At 35.3% G+C, this 19,577-nt stretch overlaps 1 protein-coding gene and 1 long non-coding RNA gene across 5 annotated transcripts in view; one reads left to right on the top strand and one right to left on the bottom strand.

The window, feature by feature from the left end:
* The window catches only part of Gpc5 (glypican 5), a 1,368,055-nt gene that overhangs the window by 876,485 nt on the left and 471,993 nt on the right, over nucleotides 1-19,577 (bottom strand). Inside the window, exon 7 of one of the 4 annotated variants that reach the window (XM_031362936.1) lies at nucleotides 3,163-4,335. The exons of the other annotated variants lie outside the window; for them this stretch is intronic. Coding sequence (XP_031218796.1) covers nucleotides 4,159-4,335 — 177 coding nt within the window. The 3' untranslated portion in view covers nucleotides 3,163-4,158. Of the gene's footprint in view, nucleotides 1-3,162; nucleotides 4,336-19,577 lie in introns of those variants that run through there. 4 annotated transcript variants of the gene reach the window in all.
* Nucleotides 1,465-6,206, top strand: LOC116085379. Its single transcript, XR_004116523.1, has 3 exons — nucleotides 1,465-1,573; nucleotides 2,778-2,983; nucleotides 6,105-6,206. It is a non-coding gene; the product is annotated as an uncharacterized LOC116085379 (long non-coding RNA).

The raw sequence follows: 19,577 nt of genomic DNA, 5'->3' as shown, positions 1-19,577 counted from the left end.
TGACAGAATTCCAATGTGGGAAATTCCATTATCAGTTTACTTGTTATAAAGGCTCCATCATTTAAAACAAAATTCTCCAATCAATGTGGTTTACAAACAAAAATCATTCTTTCATCACAAGGCTGGGAGTGGAAAAATGCAAGGCAAAAGAGTCAGTGTGGTAGATATCTGATGAGGGCCACTTTTCTGAGTTATAACTCTATCCCAAACAGTGGGGGACTCTCGCAGTCTTGAGTTTACTTTACAAAGATTTTCATTCTAATCATGAAGACTTGGGTGTTATAGCTTAATCTTGATGCTAAGATTTATCTTTAAATGCTATCATTTAAAAGTCTAGCTTTTCAATATTTGAGAATTTGGGAGGGGGGTTAAAAACATTCATAGTGCCATCATATTCGGCTCTCATTAGAGCCAGCTAGCCACTGTGGATAGTGACCTTTTAAACAACTCTCACATTCAGACATTATTTTCTTTCCTAATCTACACTGCTATCATGATTTTTTTAGTAAGATTTCTCAAATTGTCCATCTATATTCATAGAGTCTCCATTCAGTCTATTACTTACTGCAATCGTACTATGATTTGTTTGAACAAGTCATCTAAAAAATGCGGTAACTTAAAATTTTTTGTATGAACTTCTATTCTTCAGTGAATGTCAAAGCATTCTCAACTACAAGACACAATTTGCTCTTCTCAGAATTGATTCAACCCACTCTCTCTGTTCTTCTTAACTTAGTCACACAAGCTCTCATGTTTTAAATTTCTCTCACATATCAGTACAAGCACATATTCCTTTATTCTCTCTTGTGGCTATGGCTCTGTCATATTTTTAAACTACACATCTATTGTCCCTTAAATGTTTAATTATCTTTTAGATATCAGGATAACCTCAATAGCAAGTTTTATTTTTGCAGCTTATTAGACTTTTCTTTAATATCATGAAACCAAACTAATTGCACATGTTATCATCTAATTAATCCCATCTATTTTAGTAAACTAACCTTCAGTATAGAAAAGGACCACACCTGGGTCTTATCTCCTTTTGATTTTGAAGAGAACTTATCCCAATAATGCTCAACTAATTTGTGTTTCTGAAATGAATGGATGCACTTCGTGGGTAGATGAGTGTCTGCTCCTTTATTTGCACAAAAACACATCAATGAATGTTTAAAATACAAAAGGTGTAAATTACTCATTACAAAATAAAATGGTTTGTGATGGAGAAAGAAACATGGAGATAATATAAATCTGTTAGTCTGGTTCTGAAATGTGCTTGTGTGATTTTTACAGTCATAGATTAAAGTGTCCTTAGGTTGAAGTGAGAGAGAACATTTTTCAGCCTTCACAGAATGAAGCATTCTGTGAGTATAGCTAAACTGTAGGGAAAGTGATAACCATGCTGTATTCTAGTATTAAATCCATCTAATTTGAAGAATTATAAGAAAGTCTTTTGTTTTTGCTTGAGAAAATGCCAGAAAACCAGAACAGCATTATTCTGGAAGCTTGCACTCAGATGGAGTATATGACCTAAGAATAAAGTGTTCTTCAGGCGCAACAGACCATTGCAACGCAGGTAATGAAATAGAAAAGATTTTTAGTTAAGTGATTTATTTTTCTGGATTTCCCACAACATTTCTGCAGATAAGAGCAGAGTAGAAGAGATGTCCTCTGCTCACTCTTGCTGGGTTTGAGTACTGCTTTCATAACTTGAAGTGAGGTAAGATGCTTGAGATTTAACAAAATGGGGAACATCTGGGTTCCATTCGCCTTTGGAAAGATTAAGATGATTCTTGTCCAACTTTACTCACTTTGGCGAGTAACCACTTCACTGATGACCACAATAAAGTTTATTATTTAATAATATAAATCATTATGAGGACATCTTTATTATTTATGGACCAATTATCAGCTTTGTTTGCCCAGTAGGACAGATGCCTCGGTTGGCTGCTAGCTTTGAAATAAAACTTAAATCTCAAGGTTGACCTTGGAAGACAACCAGTTTTCAAGATGAAAATGAAACATTATCATTCCCAGCGATGTCAGGCAACCAACTCCAATCATACAATACTATTACATTAAATAATGTGTTTGAGAGCAAATGTTACTCACAAACAGTAATTTAGTGTGCACTCTGAAGAGTCAACTGCCAGAGCTCACCAGAGAAAAGTATGCATGAGCCTTGTTCCATACTTAGCTCCTTTATAAGAGCACTTGACTTCTGCTCCTGGAGCCAGGCACCTGTGAAGCATGCTTTCAATTAGCTGTTTAAAATATCCCACCTCTGGGTCTCTGTTAACCTTTTGTTCAAATTTGGTGTTTTCTCAGATTGGTAGAATCACTGAAAATCTTATTCTTTGTGTATGATGCTAGAGTTTATGGTATGATGCAGAATGTTTATAGTTACAGTAGAAAGTAAATTTTCTACTAACTTTTCAGCCTTAAAGCTTCGGCTTAGGAGGAGGATCTCAAGCAATAAGGTATGCATCTGAAGTACCACTATAATTTGCTAACTATCATTATGTTCTCAGATTAATTCTAAGGTTAATTTGAAGGGAGACAAACTATAAAGCACTGAGTAGAAACCTATCAGTAATGTAAAACTACCAGATATATCTAGATTTTTTTACAATTCAAGTGAACATTATTTTTAGCCATACATGGTAATTATTACAATAGCTATCCAGCATTTGACCATACGGGGCATACATGCCAGTGGGAGTGGATCCTGACTACACATCTCAGTAAGAATACTAGGCATGATGATACTGCAATTCCAGCATCCACAGGTGGAAAGAGGAGGATTCCAGTTGGAGGTCATCTGAGCACAGAGTAAGATCAGAGAAACCATGCCGCAGAAGAGGAAAGCAGGACAATGCAAAATAGTTCAAAATGACAGCACTATGGTACTACAAAATATCTTGAGGACTATAAAGGAAAGAAAACTGAAGAGCTGTGTGACAGAATGTGAGCCACAGAATGCAAGGTTAGTGGTAATAGTCCCAGGGTTAAAGCACAATATTCTTAGCTTTCAGCTACAACTCACAATGCATCTGTTCCTCATGTCTCAGTACATTTTAACCTCAATAGTGAGTGGATTTAATTTCTCTTCTGTGGATTAATGGCAGGATTAAATAAAATAACGAGTAAATATCTAATGCATAGTTGGGTACATATAGATTTTATAAAAATGTTTTTATTAAGTGTGAAAGCAAAACATACATCTGCTTAAATATTCTTTACATATGTATAGATATAACAAAGACAAATAGCGTATCAAAAATTATAACTTTAAAGAGTACTATTATTAAAAAGCCAATATAATATTTGAAAATACTTTATTTTATCCATAATCAGTGACTATTAGGTTTTCTTAAAAAGTAACTCAAGTCCTTGGGGAAAATATTTTCATTTTCTTTTTAAAGATGTTTGCCAGCTTGCTCAGTAACAGGTCATCTTTCTAGGTCTGACAGAAGGTACACTCTCACTGAGGATGGTATTCTCAGAGCCTTAGACTGTGGTGAGCTGAATATCTCACTTCGTTTTCAGGTTTCAGAACACCAGCATAAACAAAAACAAGTCAGAGTACATTTTGAGGTGCTGTTTTTCATACAGAGCGAAGGACTTTCTCTTTGGCTGGGTGGAAAACCATGCTGTACTGGGATGTCCAATCTATGATGCAAGGCTTCACTAAGGCAAAGCAGCCACACTGAAAGAAATCCGCCAGGTTCTGTGAATCTGAGGTTGTATGGTGTTTTCCTGAGGGACAATGTTTGTTTCATGTGCCCGCTTTGCTTTAAGAGGCTGATTCTCTCATGGGAGGTTAGGCCCAGAAATACAATCTGAAAGAGTTGATTTATTAATAAAAATGTTGACCATGAGAAATGGTAAGCTGCTAGCATGAAGATATACAGAACCCAGGGAGAACAGGCCACTATATGATTGAGGTAGGTCCATAGTCCATCTTCCTTGAACGCTGTGGCACAAGGATTTGATCAGTAGACGAAAGATCCATATGTGATCCAGTCACATACCATGGAAAGAGAAATCAAGAAGATGGAATGATGATTGCCAAAAGCTATGCAACGTCCAGTCCAAAAGCAGTGCTGATCAAAGCGAGCCATGCGAAAGCTGCACACATGGCAATGGAGTGATCTTAAATCAAAGCGAGCCATGCGAGAGTTGCACACATGGCAATGCAGTGATCTTAAAGGCAGCCTTATAACATGGTGTGCAAAGTGTTCTGAAGTCCAGAGAGCCAGTCTCTGCAAGCGTGATGATATTCACTCTCCTTTTTTCCTCCAAAACTTTAATGAAGCCTGGATCAGTTGCCCAAGTCTTGTAGAAAAAAATAGAGAAAGGCCATGATGCTGAAAATAAAAGCAAAATAGAAAGGGCTACCTGCTGTATCAGGAAAGAATAAGGTATAGGTATATATATATATATATATATATATATAGATAGATAGATAGATAGATAGATAGATAGATAGATAGATAGATATAGGTATATATATAGAGAGATATATGTATATATATATATATCTCTATATATATACCTATCTTCCTTCTGTGAAAAAATCCTATGAAAAAATTAGTAAATGCTTCATTATGTAAAAAAGGGAGTTGTCATATTTTTTTAAATGTTGAAGGAGGGGAATTATCCATAGTAAATGGATTAGGCTTCTTGAAAGAAGAAAAACTGAATAAAAGTATAAAGATTGAACATGAAACCGAATAGGAAGAAAATAGGGAAATTACACAAATTGAATGCTGCAAAGTTAACTGAGCTGATGACACAAGGACACATAGAACCGGAGGAAAATAGCCATGAATATCTTTACGCCAATTACAGGAAACTTGAAAAACACACCACAATATATTTACATTTGATTCTGTTGAAGAATTTCTGGAAATTTGATCTAGGGAGTTCAGAGAAAATGACTTTAAGAAAGTCATTTTCAGATGTTGTTCATAGTGTTTAAATCATATTTTTCCTAAAATAAAAGGTTTTAAAATTTTATGTACACAGTATAATTTTCATCTTTTGTATTTAACACAGTTAAATAGATTTTCAAACTGGAAACTTAACACATGGTTATTGAAGTTACTCCCCTGCACAAAAGTAATTCAGGCACAAATATGACTAATACAATATAAATAGGGCCATGTACTGCTGACTCATGCTTCTTAAATCCTACATGGATTTCCAAAAGTATAGAATACATGGAAAATATAATTTAACAACACATGAATATCTCAAATACCCTAAATCCAAATGATTGTCTGATGGTGGTATCTAAAACAGACACAGGAAACTTGAAAGAGAAACAGTTTTCTGAGAAAAAAAAAAAACTTGAAGTCTTGAGCTTAAAGATCTGTGTGATAACTGTCAGTCTAAAAGGACTACTGAAGATTTTATTTCATGTCAATGAGACTTAATGTGAAATCCAGGTAGGCAGAGATGTAGTTCTGGCAACAAGAGTGCCACCCTATTGACCTACGTGATTATCTTGCAATTAAACAAGGTGACATATTATCTTGGGGCTTGAGGGCTATGTAGCTAGTGCTCAGAATACAGTCTTCTTAAATTTGTATGAAAATTAGAATGATAATGTATTAATTCTGTACATTTAAAGGCTAGTTTACCAGTCTAAGCTTTGCTTTGGGGAATTCTCCTCATATAATAACATTTATTGTTGTGAAGCCTATCTTGTAGTAACCATTAAGAATCTCTACCAATATTCATCTGGGAAATATTAAAGACTTTTAAGGGAAGTCTGATAGTTTATACATCAATTTATCAATATTTTCCAAAGGTGTGTATAAAAATAAACATATAGATGAAGAACCTGGAAAGGCAAAACCAAATTGTGATAACAAATTAATTCAATTTCTTAAAAATAGATACATCTAGAACAAAGGAAAGAGAACAGCAAGAAAATATACTTCTATCAGTTTCAGCTTCTAGGCAAACCATTAAAATGACAGCCAGATACAGACAGCAACAGATGTACCTACCATTACAAAGTTAAATTAAATCAAGTGAAAATCTCAAATGAGATGTTCAGTGAGAAGGAAACGAATAAAATTCACATCTGTTTACAGGATGAGGAAATGAGAGCTTGAAGTGTATGCTGAAAATCCAGATGCAGGTAAGCAGTCTGTGAACACACATTGGATAAGAAAAAGTAAAAGAATTAACTGGCAGATCCATGTAAACCATGATGTTTAACTCTTAAAAATGAAAGAGCTAATACTGCGTAGATTCTCTATGGCAGCTCACACAACAGAGTCCAAACCCTCGACAGACACAGAACATTCTCATCCCAGACAGCAATGGCACACAACTGCTTCCAAACTCATAATTGCAAGTAATTTTTGTATTTTAAGGTTATTTAACTTCATATTCTCAATGTTTCACATAATTTTAAGATAATCCCTCTATGGCATAGACTCAGTTGTTCAAGAACATTTACATTTGCACTGTATTAGTGATATTAACAATGACAGTGTTCACAGCCTAACAGTAGAAGATAGTGGGGTAGTTGAGTGTGGAGTATGGCACTAGGTCTAAATGAGATTGGCAAGAAGAAAAAACAATGGAAAAGAAATGTACATTTTGCCCAACTCTGGAGTCTGGACTTAGAGGCACTGGCAGAGCCTGTTTAGAATAGAGGTTGAATCAACTGTTCTATTCTCAACTCTACTATCATGAAAAATTTTCCAAGCTATTTTCCAAAACTATTCTGTATTTATGACATGGACATTGAGAAGATTGTTTATGAAATACTACTGTATGCTGTTAGTAAATACCATAAAAACCCCTCACCTCTAATGGCCCATCCTTTCACTTTAGCAGTTCTTGTTTTCCTTCTTTATATCTTCCCTTGTTCTCTGGTCTTAATCAAGCTTTGATCACAATGTATTTCTGTGTACTTCCTATATGCACAATTTGTTTTTAAACGCTATTCATAATGGTCCAAGCATTGCAATTATTTCGGTACCACATAACAGATGTGCATTTCAGGAAATCCAGGATGGTAAATGAGAGAAGAGATTTTTTTGTGTTCCCTATCTGCCATTTTCCAAAACTGTGTCTTTCTCCTGTTATTGATTTCTATCATTCCTACTCTGGCCATATTTTAATGATCTAAGCAAAATTAACTGTCCCCTGGTCCAGTTTCTGTATTATCAGCAGACATTGATGTAAACGTAAAAATGCCATGTGTCTAATTGTGAGCTACAAAAACAAATAAAAATTGAGGAATTTCCATTGAGGCCTATGATATGATAAAGTAATTCACAGTCAGTTAGTTATAGGAGGGACACTATAAACTTGACCACATTTTAAACACAAGTATATATTTTTAACTCTGTGGGGTAATGTAGAAATACTCCATGCTGATATTTCTGCTTGATTTAATGGTGACCATAACTAAAATTGAAGTAACATAAAGTCAGGTAGGTAAGCGCTCACTAAAGTAATTTACATTAACTAGGATCCCTAAATGTGCCAGCTGTTTAGAAATTAGATGAGCAGGAGTAGGGTGGGAACGAGAGTGCAGACACATGAGATTAGAAGTGGAAACAGATGAGACTTTTAACATTGCTGTTATTGTTGAGAGCTTAACAGTCTAAGTAGTGCAAGGGTGAAGTAATGGAGAGGAGCTACATGGATATGTATATACATGACTATAAAATTAAACAGCACTGAATTGATTTTTCTCTTTCCCTGATCTTTTTAATAATTTCTTAGGGTGGATATGCATGTCAGATACTTGAATAATATTCCCCAAAACACTTCAATACTTTATCATCTATTGAGCAGTGGTTTCAATGAGAAATAGTGATTGGCAAAGAATCATCCTTTCCAATAGCTCCACTTCCATTTCCCTTTTCCAGTGATGAATATTCAGAGTTGAGACGAGTGTGAGGTGGGGGTAACAGTGACATCAATACTAGTTCTTAGAAACTGTTAGATTTAATACTTTAGATATACAAACTGCAATGTAGAACAAAAGACATAAGCAATTGATACTTGAAAGTGTTGCTGTGCCATAACAAAGGGTATGAATATTTATAACTAGATTGAAACATGTTCTAGTTAATTTATAAAGTCAACAACAATTTTAAAAGGTGAAAAGAAAAAGTTGTTAAGTAACTGCTATGGTTACAAATGTTCTGATTATTGTCTCTCTGTGACTTGTATTATTGATAAACACAGCATATCCATATAACGCCAATATATTGTTGTAACGTGCTAATGTATAATTTTAAATTCTCTAGCATTTTAGAAGAGTAAAGTACTTGTAATGAATTGTACTTACTGAGAATTCTTATCTACCGCTATGGAGTGTGAAATGCAGGATATTAAGAGCTTAAGAAGTGATTATTTAAATGATTTAATTATACCACATTTTTCCACTGATGTTATAATTATGTTTTAATGAACCAATCTTAAAAAAAAACAAGTATTATCTAAATGTTTAACATTAAAACCCTATTTCATTTGTAGCTCACACTAGTTTTCTAGTTCTCAAATGTAATTTTTGTAAGTAATTTAGACTAAATTTTAATTTGCTAAAATATATCAGTATGTGACTTAGAAATCATGTCTTTAAGTCCAAGGGCCTTTTCCACTATCAATACAGTAATATGATTGTCAACAAAAACCCTTCTATGATGATTTCAGCAGGTCAAAATATTTCTATTAAATAAATTCTAAGTATACACTTTTCATAATTGTAAAAAAATTCCTAATAACAAATACAATTGGAAATGTATAACACTTTGATAAATATGGAGGTATTATTAAACAATAGTTTTGGCCTGCACTATTTCTGTGCACAACCTTTTCCAACAAATACATTTATTATTTGCATTGAATTATTAACTAATATTTTGGTAGAATAGAGTATGCTTCAAAAATTATTTGCACCCTGCCCTACTTCCATCACTTACAAGGATAGAATTATCTACTATTTGCCTTTGGTTATTTCCAAGTTATTTCAGTTTGGTGAGTTTGGCATAGCAGGGAAACGAACAGAAGTTGAGTTATTCCACCAAAGTCTGAGGAAAAGTTTTCCAATACGAAATCATTACAGCAATACTAGATTGCCAAAGTATGCCATTGTCCAACCAGGTATCACTTCCACTATAAACAAGTCATAATATTGTTTCAAACATACTGATAATATGTTCTGATGAAATAACACCACTTTACTACAATTACCTCTGGTAATTAATTCTAATTTCAATTGGGATGAGACCCTTTTTAAGTTCTTGGAATTGTATGTATATGTGATGACTCTGGAGGAGAAATCTTACTATAAACTCTAAAATGTGGATTCTTCATTTCTTTGGTTATTATGTAAATATTTGGTTTTTCTATTTGCTCATTTTGTGGTTTAAACTAGTTTTTGAAAGGTGGCATAACCAGTCTTGATTCATATTAAAATAAAAAGAAGGTCTTTTATTTTATGCTACAATTACAAATATATTTGTTAGAGAAATAGAGTGTTTTTAGTCTTTATTCACCACTTTCCTTGGAAGCAAACCCGCTAATTATAGGTATTATTTCTGGAATGTTATAACCTTGACCAGTGTTTTTATTTTCTCAGTTCTATATTCCTCATATTTATCAGAATATTGAGTACAAAGAGCAGAAGGTAATAATTTAATATCTGCCAGGTATTTGATTAATGGACCCAAAATTACAATAATTTTATAATTAATTTCAAGATAAAAATAATTATTTAACTTGAGAATGATTTTAAATAGTTATTATTAGCATATGATATTTTGAGAGATTTGCTCTCCTATTTTTATGTTATATGTAGTGATCCAATTATTAATTTTATTCACATGATTTTATTAACTTTTTGATATTTTATGGTAAGTGGAGATTGTACACAAAAATCACAGTAGTCTTGAATATAAAGATGAATCCTAAGGGGAAAAACCTTGGAGGTTGCAATGCACTTGAAAATCTCAAAGAAGTCTTCTTAGAATAAACTAAAGTGAGAAACCACATGTTCCACACTTATTATTTTTTATGAATGGAACAGTGAAATTAACAGTTGGGTACAGATACTGAACTCTTGGTTATATTAATTAATATTAATACCAAATCCTTGCCAGTGAAAATATTCATATGTAGTTCTGGAAAGCTAGCTTAAGCATTATGAGCACTTGCTTCTCCTGCAGAGGATCCAGGTTCAGTTCCTAGCAGCCAAACAGTCTCTCAATCCCTTGTAAGTCCAAGTCTGAGGAGTCTGCCAACTCCTCGCCTCCAAACATAGATGTGGCTCACACTCAAGATATGCTAATACACAGAAAGTAAAAATGTAATTAATTTGTTTTTTGAAGAAAAAATATATATGATTACCTAAATGGGAACTAAATAAAAATAACTTATTTTTATATATTTGAATGTTTTGCTTATTTTTTATGAAATTAAATTTCGGCTTATATTTGAATGGATGCAAATAAGGATGATTAAGTTCTTAAGACTAAGTTTTTCAAGACTTATAAAATTTATATAATACTTTTAGAATATATTTATTTTTCAGACAATTTAGCCCTTCCTGGTGCTATGATCCTTGTAGAAAAGTCTTTGAAAAGTTTTTATTATTAAATTAAATGTGGAAGTTTACAGTAGAAATTTCCTAGGATTGGTAAGGCAAAGGCAAGTTATGTTGCTTTGCTATGTCCAGCTTATAAATTTATTTGGGACTTGCACAGTTAAAGGCTGGCTAGCTCACTATTATAAGATGTAAGGATAGAAGCTATTAAAGAAGGTTAAATAGGATTCCACTGCCTATTTATTGGGCTTTAGGTCTAGCCATAATAAATATCACACCATAACATTTCAAAATATAATTTTCAAAGATACTTGCTGACCTCACCATGAAGATATACTACAATTCATTGATATAAAATTCACAATTTGTACTATATCTATTGAAACTGATGATGGTTCCACCACATCAGTGCAAAGCACAAAATAAACACAAAATTTATATTCATAAGACTTGCTATATTTTATAGTTATTTTAGTGTATATTTTAATTTGTGCAGAACTCTCAGATGGATTAGTTTCTAATGTATCTTTACACAGATCTTTACCTCTCTTCTTCAATAGTCTATGCCTAAGAAATATCCCAGCGGATTCCCCACAGTCATCTTCCCTCACAAGCCAGCCTTCTTTGTAGGTGTCTTAACTGCTTGTAACCTGCAGGAGGCCATCTGCTTAAGTGCCCCTGCATTGCAAGGAGCGCATCCTGGAACTGCTCTGCTCCGACGCCATAAATCTTCAAAGCACATTCATAAAGTTGGTGTTGAGTGGTTAGAGTAAATTTATTGAACGAGTAAAACATCATTGACTCATCATTTACCTGCAGAAAGCTAAAATTATGTGTGTATGAGTGAGCTATTCAAAAACTACATATGGCAAGGAATGCTGAAAGGACTCATTAGAGAGCTGTGTTTTCCATGCTAGACCTTGAGACAAGAGGTGCCAAATTCTGATACTTTCCCAGAGGAAGCTGTTACTCCTCCCACAACACAATCAAATGTGGGCATACATGATGAAAGGCTGTGTTTTCGTTGACTGGTTGGGAGAGTGGGTGATTTGAAAGCCTTTAGGCTACTATCATCCCTCAACCCTAAATTCAAAGGACTGTATGAATTTCAGTAGATAGCCAGTTATACTTTGTTCCCCCGAGAGCACATAGAACAATGAAAGAAAAAAGATTAACAGAGAAGAGACTGAAAATTACCAGCTGTGAGACAGAGCCTACATAATTGATATCAGTTAAGTATGGCAATGGCATGATTGGGAAGAATAAGGATAGAATAATCTAGGGATTTGTGGACAGAACACAAGTGCTATGGTAGGGTGGGGAGACAAAGAGCAGATGAGTTATGACTGCATGTGGACTGTGTGATATGAGCACAAGATCTCCAGTTCCTCAGACCCAGCACTATGGCAAAATGTTCCTTCCTCCCTGTGTGAATGTTAACAATGTATATACAAAATGTTGACCACACCTTCTTCCTCTTGGATGTTCACACACAGGCTGTGGCTGCTCCCCTTAAAGATCTCCTACAGACATCAGCTAAGCACACTTCTGTTTTCTTGTTCAGCTCTAGAAAAATAGCTCTCTGACTTCTCAGTCAACTGCTTACAATAAGCCCTCCTCCTCACTCTGATGTATTGATCAAGTGTTTTCAAGTTCCTTGGGTTGCAATGGTTTATCTTCATCACATTTTCTGTGCATGTCTTTGGTGTTTCTTCATTCCTGTTATCCCTGAGAGGCCAATCCCTAAACCATGCAGTTGGTAGAACATGAGAAGAATGCTCAAGGATACAATATTTCTGACTCAGGGAGTAGTATTAAGTTGTTTTCCATTACTGTAACAAATTTCTACAGAGAAAGGTTTACTTGGACTCTAGGTATTAATAGGACCTTCTCTTAATAAGGAGGACCCACTGCTTTTAAGCCTTCAAACATATGTAGCAGAAGATGACCTTGTCAGGCACCAATGGGAGGAGAGACCCTTGGTCCTGTGAGGGCTCCATGCCCCAGTGTAGGGAAATGCCAGGACCAGGAAGTGGGAGTACGTGTGATGAGAAGGGGGAAGGGATAGGGGTGTTTTGGAGAGGAAACCAGGAAAGGGGATAACATTTGAAATGAAAATAAAGAAAATATCTAATAAAAATTTTTGAAAAAAAAAAAAAGATTAATGGTGGAGACCAGAGACAAGCACATGCTACAAAATAAATGCAAGTGAGAAACTGAAGATGATAGCTATAGATAAGCGACTCCTTCTAGACAAAATTAAAAACAATCTAAAAACACCTGTTATTCTATTCAAGGTAGATGATCATGAGGTAAAGGAGACAAACAAAAAGATAGGAGAGAACCTTATGACTGCAGTGACTATAAACCTTAAGACTACACCTATGCCAGCATAGGTGTAAGTAAAGTGCTAACCATGTTCCAGGCTTAAAGACCTTTGAATGAGCATACAGGATACAAATCAGAGGTAGGAGGATGGAGTTTTCATGGCCATCTAAATTTGACCCTCCACGTTGCCTGCACAATATGAGAGCAAGTTGAAGTTATCTGAGGCTTAGAGGAAACATGTTGGAAGAAGATGAATAGTTGGTTAGCAGAAAGTAATGAGAATGTCTAGGGCAGTAGAAGGAAAGGAAAAGAAGGCAATCATGTGGTATCTCAAAATAACTTTTAAAGAACTTAGAAAAGGAAAAAGATAAAGATCCTATAATGAGACCAGAGAAATTGCTAAAAAAATAAATCAGGGCAGAGGAGCCAAGAGAGGAAATAAGCTCTATAGGTAGTACTCCTAGACCAAGTGAGATAATTACTAATAAGAAACTGTTGAATACTTAACTGAAAAGGTAAAGATAAGCAGTCAATATAGCAAGAACACTTCCGTAGACTGATGGCAACATCCTCACTGCAGGAGGCCAAGTCATTAACAGTAAGAGAGAACTAAAAATGACTAAAACTTACAAAACTTTGAAGAAATAGACAATTATCCAACTCAGTATTTGAAAAAACATCAATGCAAGCCTTCAGTAAACACCCCTCGGGCTTAAGGATGTCAATTAGGTGAGGTCCTTTCAGACATAAATAACTGATTACTGTAATCTGGAATTCAGTCACTTGCTTTGTGTATACTTACTTTGTGAAGATTGCAGAAAAGTTTGGGTTAGGTTTTTTTGTTGTTGTTATTCTTATTTTGGGTTTTGGGGGGGGTTGTTTATTTTTATTTAGTTTCATTTTTGTTTTGTTTTGTAATTGTTACTTGAAATTATTCAGTGGATACTTAGGTGATGGTCTTAAAAACATTACAATTGCCACTTAATATAGTTGTCACTTTACGAGCCATGTGACCAAACACCAGATCAGAAAGGTTTAAGGTGAGGAAAGATTAAGATGAAGTCCCAGTTCCAGAGGTTCTGGACCTCTGTGGTGGGAGAGAATGTCAGAAGGATTCATTTCAGGATTGACAGGAAGCAGAGTAAAATGGTAACATGAGAAAGCCAGTGTAAAATACGGTAAACGTAGCTTTCAATGGCATGGCATGTCCACCCTGACCTACTTCCTTCAACCATGTCCTATCCTCCACAGTCCCATCACCTCTCAGCACTGTACTCAACTCCTGAGATCAATAGACGAATCATAACATCTGTGATCTAATATCTCTGGGAATCTCCCTACCTCAAGCAGACATACGCATTACTAATTGCAGAGGCCTCATCCCTTATCCCAATCAAGTTGGCAATAATAAACCTAACAATAATGCACTGTATAATCATTTCTGTATTTCATAATTTCTGCGATAATTTAAATCCCAATGGACTTAATTGTCTGAGAAAAGAGAAAGAGTATTAGAGTTAGAGAATGGGAAGGTATCTTACTTCCTTTTCTACTGCTGTGACAAAACACAATAGCCAAGGAAATTTATAAAAGCAAGCATTTAATTTGCAGGCTTACTTTCAGTTGCAGGGGGAGAGTCCATGACCATCATGTTGGGGTACATGGCAGAAGGCAAGCAGGCCTGGACCTGAAGCAATAGCTAAGAGCTTACATGTTGAGAAATCAACTGTGAGGCAGAGAGTTAGAGATAGAGAGCAGGAGATTTGCAACCTCAAAGGCACCTCTCAGTAGCAAATCTCCTCCAACAAGGCTCTGCTTCTAATCCCTCTGCAAACACCAACTGGAGACCAAGCATTCCTATGAAAACCTATGGAGGCCATTCTCATTCAAATCATCACAGAAGGAGTGCTATAAAATGCTGTCTTCTGACATAGCTTGTACACTCATGAATTCTCCATGTCAACGGCTATCTAGAGAAGACCGATACGCGACTGGGTCCACCTGCATTCCATTGCAGATGGAGAAGGTATTCCTAAAGTCTCATGCCTTCCAGAGGGGCTGCAAACAGTTAAAGATTGACAGGGGAGAGGAGCTGTATTCCTCAGGAGTATGCAGCAGAGTCATTGTGTCCACTGAATCAAATAACACTCTAACCACATTCACGTAGGCTACTCTAATTGATTATGGTTGGTCACAAAACAAAGGATGCAGAAGGATTAAGACTTAAGAGGAAGAGATTTGGTGGGGAAAGAAGGAAAATGGGATAACAAGGGACTTTGATCACAGAACATTTTATATGTATATGAAATCATACAAGAATAAATAATTTTAAAAAGTTCTAATTATCAATGTTCTTTCAAATATGTATAAAAAGAAAAATCTACCTGGGAAATTGCTCATTTTATCATGTAAGATCAACAGCCATCCTGAAGTGAGTACAAAGCTTAGCCCTCAGTCAGCACATAACAATTACACACTTTTAAATAATCTGAAGTAAATCAACAATGACCAACGCTAATCTCATTACTTTCAAAGAGAGTTCTTAAGACTTTGTTTCCAGTTGATTGTACACTAATTGAAATGGTTCTTTTATGCTAGCAATTGATTGTTTTAAGTGAACTAGTCAATAGTGGAGTCCTACTACCTTCCACTCCAGAATCAGCTTTCAATTGAATTTTCTCAAACACACTAATTGTTGAATTTGATGGCCATTCAAAGTTAGTGAGGGCTTTCTTCTCAAACATGAGTTAACTGTATGTGTTTTGATGGCTGTTGCATTGCTAATACCAAATGGAGAACTTGTTGATTATGGACGTTAGTACCACCGGCCTAGGGACACCACTACTGTGTGTAACGGAACCATGTGAAGGAGTCAGTATACAGTTTCACTTTCCAGAAGCAGCACAGGATTGAGTAAAAGGAAAAAGATTCCCAGAGCCTGTTGACATTCCAGATCTAAGGGACAGACTGGTTTGATAGCACAGTTAAAACAAGTAGAAAATTTCTAAAATGTTTTTCACAGTAAATTTAGGGAATATAGCTTGAGAACTCCTCAGAAATCAGAAACTTTGAAATAACAGTATCTTTGAAATTCTTGTCATTTATTATACATTTTTTGTATTTGAAAATACTATATTTTATAACTATTCATTGAGATTTAAGTTAGAATCTCTTTCATTCTGTCATGAGTCTAAAGTGACTATTCATCAAATTGGTATTTCACAAAAGAGACAAACATAGCATAGTTGTTCCCTTCACAAAGTAAGAATATCATCTCTGCCTGAATATAATACACTGAGATCACTGCAAAAATGCTATCATATGTATGGTTTTTTTACTCTTTAAGTAATGGCTATGATTTCTTTCCTTCCAGTAAGAAAGTAAAAATTTACTTAATACTTAAAGACATTTTCATGAAGAAGTTTTAATCCATATTAAACAGATGTTTAATAGCAACTTGGTGCTCTTAAATGAGTTAGGTTTGAGAAAACAAATTGCAAGTTAATGGAAAACTGAATGCCACTGCATTTCCCACCCCATAATGAAAACATGCAAATTAATTTCTAAGCAACAAACCATCAACTTTCCTTAAGAGTACTCAGAGGTTGGTATTTGAGCTTCTCCCAGCATTTTCTTTTAAAATGATAGATGTTTAATGTTTAAAGACAGTTTGCTTCAGGAAGAGACTTGGAATGCAGATGGAAGACAAGTCCTGTAATCTAAGCAAAGTTGGATCCAGGTGGAAGAGGGGTAGATGACCTGTTCTCTTTCCTCCAAGATTCCTGTTCACATTGAAGAAGAGCTTTCAGGCAGTGAGGAAACACTGGGGTCCAGAGATGGTCTATGAGGAACTGACTACCTCACTATAGCCCATGGATCTCTATGCATTGGGTCTTATAAATATGCATTGAAAAAGAGAATATAGAAATAGAGTCTGCATTTAGTATATTAAACATATTAAGATTATTCACACTAAAACCTCTCTCTAGGAAGTTTTGAATCTCTTTGTAAATCATCTTTTTTAATTTTAGTTTTTCTTTTATTGGATATTTTATGTATTTACATTTTTTATTGGATAATCTTTATTTATATTTCAAATGTTATCCCCTTTTCCAGGTTCCCCCAGAAACCTCCTAGCCCATCCATTCCCCCTGCCTCCACAATACTATTCCCCTACCCACCCACACCTGCTCCCCCACCCTGGAATTCCCCTACAGTGGGACATTGAGACTTCTTCTTTTTTGTTTGTTTGTTTGTTTGTTTGTTTTTGGTCTTTTCAAGACAGGGTTTCTCTGTGTAGCCCTGGCTGTCCTGGAACTCACTCATTCATTTCCTAATCACTATTATCATCCACCCTCATGACTTTCTTTTACTCTTTCTATATTGTGGTCCATGTTCCACAATAAGGCCAAAAGATCATTATAAAATGTAAATCAGGGACAAGACAAGGCTGCCCACACTCTCTTTATATCTATTCAGTATAGTACTTAAAGGTCTAGCCAGAGCTATAAGAGAACAAAAGAAGATCAATTGGATGCAAATTGGAAAGGAAGAAGTCAAAGCACCACTATTTGCTGATGATATGATAGTGTAGAAGAGCAAATGCCCAAAATTCTACCAGAGAAATCTTACAGCTAATAAACAATTTCAGCAAAATGGCAGAATATAAAATTAACTCAAATAATTAAGTCTTCCCTTATATGAATGATAAATGGGAGATGAGAAAGAAATTAGGGAAACAACACCCTTCACAATAGCCACAAATAATATAAAATATCTTGGTGTAACTCTTATCAAGCAAGTGAAAGATCTTTATGACAAGAACTACAAAACACTGAAGAAAGAAATTGAAGAAGCCCTCAAGAGACACAAAGATCACCCATGCTCATGGATTGCTAGGATTAACATGAAAATAGCCATCTTACTAAAAGCAATATACAGATTCAATGCAATCCCCATCAAAATTCCAACACAACTCTTCACAGATATGGAAAGAGAAATTCTCAACTTCATATGGAAAAACAAATAATCAAACAAAAAATGGAATAGCCAAAACAATCTCAACAATAAAAGAACTTCCGGGGGAATTACCATCCCTGTTCTCAGAGCTGTAATACAGAGCAATACTGATAAGGACCAACTGATTGGTACAGGGACAGACAGGTCCATCAATGGAATAGAATCAAAGAGCTAGAAATAAATCCACATACCAATGATCACTTGATCTTTGAAAAAGAAGCCAAAAGCATTCAGTGGGAAAAAGAAGGTATCTTCAATAAATAATGTTTGCCTAACTGGGAGTCTGTATGTAGAAGCATGAAAGTATAACCATATTTATCGTTTTGTGAAAGCCCAAGTTCAAGTAGATCAAGGATCTCTGCAGAATACCAGGTACACTAAATATAAAAGAAGAGAAAGTGGGAAAGTTCCTTGAGCCCATTGGAAGATGGGAAAATTTTCTGAACAGACCACTAATGGCTCAGGCTCTATGATAAATAATTGATAAATGGGACCTCATAAAACTGAAAAGCTTCTGTAAGGCAAAGGACATAGTCAACTGGGCAAATAGACAACTTACAGATTGGGAAAAAAAAACTTTATTAACCCTACATCCCATAGAGGGATAATATCCAAAATGTATAAAGGACTCAAGAAGTTAACCACAAAAACAAAAACAAATAACCAAATTTTAAAAATAGGCCCAGAGCTAAACAAAGAATCCACTACAGAGGAATCTCTATAGGCAGAGAAACACTTAAAGAAATGTTCAAAGTCCTTAGTCATCAGAAAAATGCAAATCAAAATTACCCCAAGATTCTACATTACACCAGTAAGAATGGTTAAGAACAAAAATTCAAGTGACAGCACATGCTGATGACGATGTGGAGAAACAGGAAGACTTCTCCATTGCTGGTGGGATTGCAAACACATACAACCACTCTAGAAATCAATCTGATGGTTTCTCAGAAAATTGAAAGTAATTCTCCCTGAAAACCCAGCAATACTACTTCTGGGCACATATGAAAAGTTGTCGCATCATACCACAAGGACACATGCTCCACCATTTTCATAGCAGCCTTACTCATAACAGTCAGAAACTAGAAACAAGGCAGATGTCCCTCAACCGAAGAAAGGATACAGAAAATGTGGTTCATTTACACAATAGAATACTATTCAGCTCTTAAAAACGAGTACATCATGAATTTTGCAAGGAAATGAATAGAACTAGAAAATATCTTCCTAAGTGAGGTAACCCAGGTCAAAAAAGACATGCATAGTATATACTCATTGATAAGTGGATAGTAGCCAAAAAGTTCATAATACCTAGGATACAACCCACAGACCTTAAGAAGTTTAACAAGCAGGAAGTCTGAAGGGAGGATGCTTCAATTCCAATTAGAAGGGGGAACAAAATAATAATGGAAGTCAGAAGCAATGAGGGACATTGGTAGAATATTGGAAGGAGAGTTCAAAAGGGGAACAGGATCAGGTATGGGGAGAGGGGGACCAAGAATGAAACTTACAGGGGCATGAAAATGAATGGAAATATCCAGCTTTTGGTGTAAGAGGTGGGGGTTGTTGGCGGTCTAGAATGTCACAGACACCTGGGATGTGAGAGACTCCCAGGACTCAGTAGGGATAATCTTAGCCAAAATGCCTGACACTG

The sequence above is a fragment of the Mastomys coucha genome, unplaced genomic scaffold (genome assembly GCF_008632895.1).
Source record: "Mastomys coucha isolate ucsf_1 unplaced genomic scaffold, UCSF_Mcou_1 pScaffold9, whole genome shotgun sequence".
Classification (NCBI taxonomy): domain Eukaryota; kingdom Metazoa; phylum Chordata; class Mammalia; order Rodentia; family Muridae; genus Mastomys; species Mastomys coucha.
This window is presented reverse-complemented; position numbering and strand designations above follow the sequence as displayed.